Source organism: Taurulus bubalis (assembly GCF_910589615.1).
Source record: "Taurulus bubalis genome assembly, chromosome: 1".
Taxonomy (NCBI): domain Eukaryota; kingdom Metazoa; phylum Chordata; class Actinopteri; order Perciformes; family Cottidae; genus Taurulus; species Taurulus bubalis.
Window position 1 is genome coordinate 18,196,282 of NC_136589.1, and position 7,557 is coordinate 18,203,838.

Below are 7,557 nucleotides of genomic sequence, written 5' to 3' on the forward strand. Positions count from 1 at the left end.
TGGCAAAATGCCTGTACTTTCGTGGAAATGTTTAGTTCGTAATTGACGATTTTTGGCGTTTTGCTAATGCCGTGTTCACACCGGACGCGACGCGAATTTGTGGCGCGACCAGTTTACATGTAAAGTCAATCTACAGACGCGCTGCGGCGCGAATTTGCGGCGAGATAGACGCATTGGAGGCGGCGCGAACAGAACGTTTGACCTGGGGCGAACAAAGCGAAGGACGCGGCGCGAATTCGCGTGAGTTGAATTATCCCAACTCTGGCGAAGAAATCGCGTGACGCAAAGTTGCGGCAGCCAATCAGCGTTGAGAATCAGCGTTGAGAAGCTCCGCCCATCACCACCGCCGTCTCCCCGTTTCTGAATGAAACTGCTGCTGCGCCGCCTGAACCAGCGCTGACAGCGGCTTCATTGAGACGCTGTTGTGGGACTACAGATAATATTATGAACCCAGACACCATGGAGTTTGATGTTCCGACATATGTCGAGTTTACACAAAAAGTATAAAGCAGAACTGGTGGCTATTTCCATGGTGGATGACATAATCGGTATCGTTTTACGGAGATACGCGAGACGCTGTTCCTGGAGGAGTCGGTGAAATTCACCGAGCTGTGTGCGGCTACGGATGATGTTATGAACCCAAATACGAGGGCGTTTCATGTTCCGACATGTTTGGGACTTCCACAACAAATATAAAGCAGAACTAGTGGTTATTTATTCCATGGTCGATAGCGGAAATGAAAGCTTCGTCGCTTGTCTCTCACAGAGGCAAGCAACAGAGCAAAGCTGCGCCGTGAATTCGCGTTTGGTGTGAACACCCTCTTTCTACTCGCGCGAGTAAACTTCCGCGGTGGACGCGGTGCCGCAAATTTGCGTCGCGTCCGGTGTGAACACGGCATAAAAGCTAAACTCAACATTGAGCATGAATTGAGAGTGGCCGTATCAAATCTACAACCCCGTTTTTAAAATATTTGTAGAGAAAAGCAGCTCACTGCAGCCACTAATACTGATACATCTGCACTCATTTTGTTTTGCACAGGTTGAACGTTATTGTTATTATCTTGAAAATATATTCAGTGCAAAAAAAATGTTTTTGCAAATTTTAGTTATTTTTTGCACAGATTGAACTTTATTTGCATTGTTCTAACAAAGTGATTGCACATGTTATTAGTTTTTGTCTGGTGGAGCAATCTGGTTTATTGAAAGGGATTGCAATTTTCTTCATGCTATTATTTGAAAAAGCACGGATATCACAAAAAGTTCGACCATTTTGATACAATTTTGTTGGGGCGGTGGGGCCCGAACATTTTTCATCCTCCAAAGTGGGGCCCGACAGAAAAAGTTTGAGAACCACTGGACTAACCCTAGAGGCCAGGAGGACAAACAAGCCTAACCCTAAACCTAACCCTAGAGGCCAGGGAGGAAACACTGGCCCTAACCCTAACCCTAGGACACACAGGCCCTACAAAACCTTAAGATACACGGGCCTAACCCTAACCCCTCTATTGGTCCTGTGGAACATGTTCTCAATAAATCACGAGGAATGAACAGCAGGGACCCTCTTAAGTCCAGAGGAAGGGACTTGTGACTTCCACTTTAAGGCCAACTGTGTGATCTCCAGACAAACCAGTCTGTGTGTTTACACAGGGAATGAGATCCCATCAGCGGCTGCTTGTGTTGCCAAAACAGAACCTGTTTGGGGACTTGAGAGAAGCTCGCACCTACGAATGTCTTTAAACGCTTAAAAGCTTAGGAGCCCTTTTTTTTTCAATGTAAATTAAAGGACACTTCAAATATAAATACACATGAGGGACAATCAACGGTTCCTCAAAGTGCAAATACATTCATCTTCACTGAAACCAGACTATTTAAAACACCTATTAACCTTTTAAGCCCCATGGAATTTTTTAGGATTCTGCTCGAAATAACATACCCAAACTAAAAAGGGTGTATCTCTGCAACCACAAGGGCTATTTGAATAATTTTGGTATTATAATAAAGGCAACCCATGTGAGCTTTTGCTCAGATTCGTAAATATTAGCATATATGTTACTGGCTAAGAGTAAATAAAGATTGAAACACAGAAAAAATAGAAGTTTCAGGTCCGCCTATAAATAAAAGCACTTTCAGGGTGATTATCTCTTTGACATGATGCTTCACTAAGCCCTGAAGCTCTCCCAAATCATAGCACAATATGTGAACAGTCTCTCTGCCATGTTTGACTTTGAAAAAGTGAAGGAGAACAAAGTCAGAGAGGTAAAGTACAGAGAGATTTCAGGCGAGGTTTCCCAAATTTGCATTTGGGCACATTTGCGCACATCTGTGACATTTAAATTTTTTCATGTATTTTCACCTTATATTTCACTTTTATATTACTTATGGTGTTCAATAAACTTGTATCAGTGTGGATTTACTGGGGGAAATGCATTTTTTCTTCTATTTGCAATTTTTTCTAATTTTTTTTCCTAATTTGCTGACTCAGCGATTTATGTTGCTGTGTTCTTTGGTTCATATCTCGGTGATGCTTTGGAGCAGAGGGTGAATATTTGGTGAATAGATTTGGAATCTGTGTGGAATTGTCTTGCTTTGCGCTATCTGGTTTCTTCTGATAGCACCAAGCTACGGGTTGCTAGTTCCGGAAACATGCCGAGTGGGCTGACTCATGACAAAATTATGACTATGATATTTTAATAATTATTAGGGCCCGAGCACTGACGTAGTCAGAGTTGAGGACCTATTGAAATGCTAAGATAACACATACATATATATATATATATATATATATATATATATACATATACATACAGATAAAAATATGTCTTAAAAGTGCTCAAAAGCTTGAGGTTTCATGGAACGGTGTGGAAGTGGTGTGCGGCTATTTCATATGGTTCGTGATCATCAATTCAGTGACGGGAGAGTCGGTGACGGGAGAGTCAGTGCCGAACAGCGTCACTCGTCGAGAAGCTGACAAACTATGATCGTTATGGGTTTTAATTCTTCTTTTGTCAATACCCAAGTGTACATATACTGTATATACACACACACACACACACACACACACACACACACACACACACACACACACACACACACACACACTACCGTTCAAAAGTTTGGGGTCGCCCAGACAAATGTTCAGTTTCTTCGCAATTTCTCGCATGTAATAGTCTTCATCTCTAAGAACAAGAACAGACTGGCGAGTTTCACATGAAAGTTCTCTTTTTCTGGCCATTTCGAGAGTATAATGGAACCCACACATGTGATGCTATGCATAGGAAAGCCAGTTGTAAAGCTTCTCTCACCAGCATAACTGTTTTAAGTTGTGCTAACATGATTGCACAAGGGTTTTCTAATCATCCATTAGTCTTCTATGCGATGAGCAAACACAATGTACCATTAGAACACTGGAGTGATAGTTGCTGGAAATGGGCCTCTATACATCTATGTAGATATTTCATTAACAACCAGATGTTTCCACCTAGAATAGTCATTTACCACATTAACAATGTATAGTGTATTACTGATTAATGTAATGTTATCTAAAAAACAGTGCTTTTCTTTGAAAAATAAGGACATTTCTAAGTGACCCCAAACTTTTGAACGGTAGTGTGTGTGTGTGTATATATATTTTGTAGACTTAATACTTACAATATGCAATACTGCTATACTATACTGAAGATTGTTTTGCTACTACTACATTTCCATTCATAATATTACACTTATATGCCATAATATGTATAATGTACCAGCCTTTTTATTTGACCATATTATGTCATACTGTTATACCACTTTACTTTGATGAGACGTCACTGTTAGTCTAGAACACTGAATAATGTTTCCACCAGTAAACCTGAACATGCACATCTTGCTCTGTGTGATAGTGATTATAACCGCATAACTATATAGATTATAATTAACTAGAGGATACACTTTTTCCTACACGTAGATCTTACACCCTTAAATATAAACAGTAGCCCGGCCACCCTACGGAGGAATCTAATTTCGTTTTTTTTATTAAAATAAAAGTTGGATAAAATCTCCACTTGTCCTCTCCTTATATGTAGTCAGGTGTCGGTAGGTAGAACTAACAGTGCCACTGACTCTCCGCTCTCCTGTCTGACGTCACTCGCTGCCACGGACTCTCCGCTGCCAGTAATCTCACTCGCTGTCTCTCCAACAATGTTAGCTAACTTGTTAGCAAGGTGACTAGTTTGCCATTAAAAAACTGGTGGGAGGGAAATGAAGCCGCTGTAGACATCTTAACGCTGATTGGCCAAGACTCGACACGTCAAAGGTCTTCTATTGCTAAGATGATCACGACCTCAGTTTTTTTCTGTGTCCCACTCCAATCTCAGAAACGGCGGACAGTTGACGCCCCCTCTCTCCCAAAAACAAAAACTCTACACCATTCACGTAGGTTACCTATTTTGGTTTCAAAACGGCGAATTTCGCCGAAAGGTGAGGGATTTTCATGTGTGATATAGGTCCCGAGGGGATATATATATATATATATAATTATCAGCAGCATCTGCAGCTCCGCTATACAGAGCTTTTCTCTGTCCAACCCTGTCTCCTAAAAATTATGTTCCCCCAGAACTAAAACGAACTAAAATACGTTTCTAGTCAAACGTAATTGAGAATGCGTTTTAGTTCTGGGGGAACGTAATTTTTAGAAGACAGGATTGCTCTGTCTTTACTGCTCTGACTCACTCATCTCCAGAGGAAAAGCTATAAAGACTCAGGTCCAGACCAGCTGGTGGAGACCAAAGTCGGAAGCTACAAGAGGGAGATTAGAGGCTGTATGTTGATCAGGTGGCACAACCGTGACACATAATAACACGATGAAGACGTACCTGACAGGGGGGTGTGGGGCAGCTCTGGCAGCGTGTACGCCTCCTCTATCTCCTCCTCCTCTTTCTGCTCCTTCCTCTCCTCAAGTGGGACTTCTGAGACAGAAACCAGCGACTCCTGTCTGAAGGCTTTGTCCTTCTTGTTGCCAAATTTCAGGCTTCGCCGTATGGACGCGCCCCTTTTCAGGAACGAGTCCCTGAACCCAGCCATGTTGGGATCTGAAAATTATAGAAAACACACAAGAGGTAAAAGGCCCTCGGGGTTGGTGCTCTCACTCTCTCAGACTCCACTGCTGCAGACTCCATTGCTGCAGACTCAATTGCTGCAGACTCCATTCAGACTCTATTGCTGCAGACTCCATTCAGACTATATTGCTGCAGACTCCATTGCTGCAAGAATATTTTGAAACTAACATGGATAAGAAGATATACTTTTGGCAATAAAGTGTAGTGTTGATAAAAAACATTGTTTTCTATAAGCCGTTTGGATAAAAATGAAAGAGTATGTTACCCGTCTTTGAGCGCGTCAGACTTTTCCCTTTTTGAGGATCTTCGTTCTCGTCTTCCTCTTTCCTGCTGAAGAGGCCTCCGATGTTCTTCAGAGGAGACGCGAGTGGAGATCCGACACTCAGGCCTAGAACAGAGAAGAGGACCAGGACTAGACTGAGGTCTAGAGAGGACCAGGACTACACTGAGGTCTAGAGAGGACCAGGACTATGCTGAGGTCTAGAGAGGACAAGGACTACACTGAGGTCTAGAGAGGACCAGGACTACACTGAGGTCTATAGAGGACAAGGACTGGACTGAGGTCAATAGAGAAATATATATATATATATATATATATATATATATATATATATATATATATATATATATATATATATATATATATATATATATTATTTAGCTGCGATTAACCAGTTTGAAGGACGAACTCTGAATGAAAGGACCTTTTGTGATCGACTCAAGTAACTTTGCTGAATGCTGCAGAAACTTAGACACGTTTGGACTTGAAATAAAAACACTGACACAATGTTTTCCTGTCATACTGCTGTCAAAGTGTTGCTGCTTTTAAGGAAAAATCACTTTAAAACAGATAAAACAAAGTAGCTCAAGTCTGGAAAACATCCGTTTCTAAAATAAATTGACTAAAAAGTACGCACAATATTTAGATGATGTGGACTGGTCTCTGCTGGATCTGGGTCCAACTAAACTGAGGTCTATAGAGAACGAGGACTAGACTGAGGTCTATAGAGGACCAGGACTCGACTGAGGTCTATAGAGGACCAGGACTGGACTGATGTCTATAGGAGACTAGGACTAGACTGAGATCTATAGGGGACCAGGACTACACTGAGGTCATATAGAGTAATATATATATATATATATATGTTGAGTTTCTCTGCGTTTATATTTACATTTAATAAATATATATATACACACAATATTTATATTTTATGTCCATGTGCCTGCGTGACTCACGGTGTTTGGTCCTCCCACAGTGACCTGAAACTAAACCACCTGAGGAATGCAGAGATTAAGTCCTGATGAGAACACTCAGGAGAGTCAGCGGAGACACTGGAGAGTTAGTCCTCATCTCAGCTGCGATCAACCAGTTTGAAGGACGAACTCTGAATGAAAGGACCTTTTGTGATCGACTCAAGTAACTTTGCTGAATGCTGCAGAAACTTAAACACGTTTGGACTTGAAATAAAAACACTGACACAATGTTTTCCTGTCATACTGCTGTCAAAGTGTTGCTGCTTTTAAGGAAAAATCACTTTAAAACAGATAAAACAAAGTAGCTCAAGTCTGGAAAACATCCGTTTCTAAAATAAATTGACTAAAAAGTACGCACAATATTTAGATGATGTGGACTGGTCTCTGCTGGATCTGGGTCTCAAACTCATAACTATATATAAACTACTATATATAAACTCATAGCTATATAAACTCATAATTATATATAAACTCATAACTACGTATAAACTAATAACTATATATGAACTCATAAAACATCCTGCAGAGATGCAATAGTCTCTAGAAACCCCGACCTTCACTCTGGTTCCACCCACGTGTGCAGAACCACCTGAGTGGAACCAGAAGGGCATTAAAGGGAACTCTGGGAAATGTAGGCACTCACTGATTTAGGCCACGAACAGAGATCACATGACAGCGTAACGTCGGTACTCACTGGGTGACGGCGGTGGTCGCGAGTCCGAGGCCTCGTCGGTCATGACCTTTGACCCCTTGCCCTCGGACGCCAGCGGGCTCTTCTCCGCCGCCCGCATGCTCCTCCTGAGCGTCTGGAGCATGCCCGGCAAGGCGCCGCCGCTGGCCTGCGTCTTGCCGCCGCTTTTCAGGGACACGTCGTCCTCGCTGGTCTGGTCCATCGTTGGTGATGTCTCGTCCCTGTGTGCACGATGTCCCACCTGAGAGGCAACGGCATCAATGAGAGGTTACGGCCGCCGGCTCGGCTTTAAGGCTTCTGGTGGTTTCAGTCAGGTGGGAGAGGCGGAGCGCCTCTTTATTTACAGGTAACACCTCTCTCTCTCTCTCTCTCTCTCTCTCTCTCTCTCTCTCTCTCTCTCTCTCTCTCTCTCTCTCTCCTCTCTCTCTCTCTCTCTCTCTCTCTCTCTCTCTCTCTCTCTCTCTCTCTCTCTCTCTCTCTCTCTCTCTCTCTCTCTCTCTCTGAGACACCAGAGCA

General features: G+C 42.5%; 1 protein-coding gene across 1 annotated transcript in view; it reads right to left on the reverse strand.

Moving 5' to 3' along the window:
- Positions 1 to 7,243, reverse strand: part of exoc3l4 (exocyst complex component 3-like 4) — a gene marked incomplete at its 5' end in the record, with an annotated part of 30,146 nt that extends 22,903 nt beyond the window's left edge. Inside the window, 3 exons of the mRNA XM_079224232.1 lie at positions 4,854 to 5,069; positions 5,362 to 5,484; positions 7,045 to 7,243. Coding sequence (XP_079080358.1) covers positions 4,854 to 5,069; positions 5,362 to 5,484; positions 7,045 to 7,243 — 538 coding nt within the window. The remainder of the gene's footprint in view (positions 1 to 4,853; positions 5,070 to 5,361; positions 5,485 to 7,044) is intronic.
- Between the last annotated feature and the right edge of the window lie 314 nt (positions 7,244 to 7,557).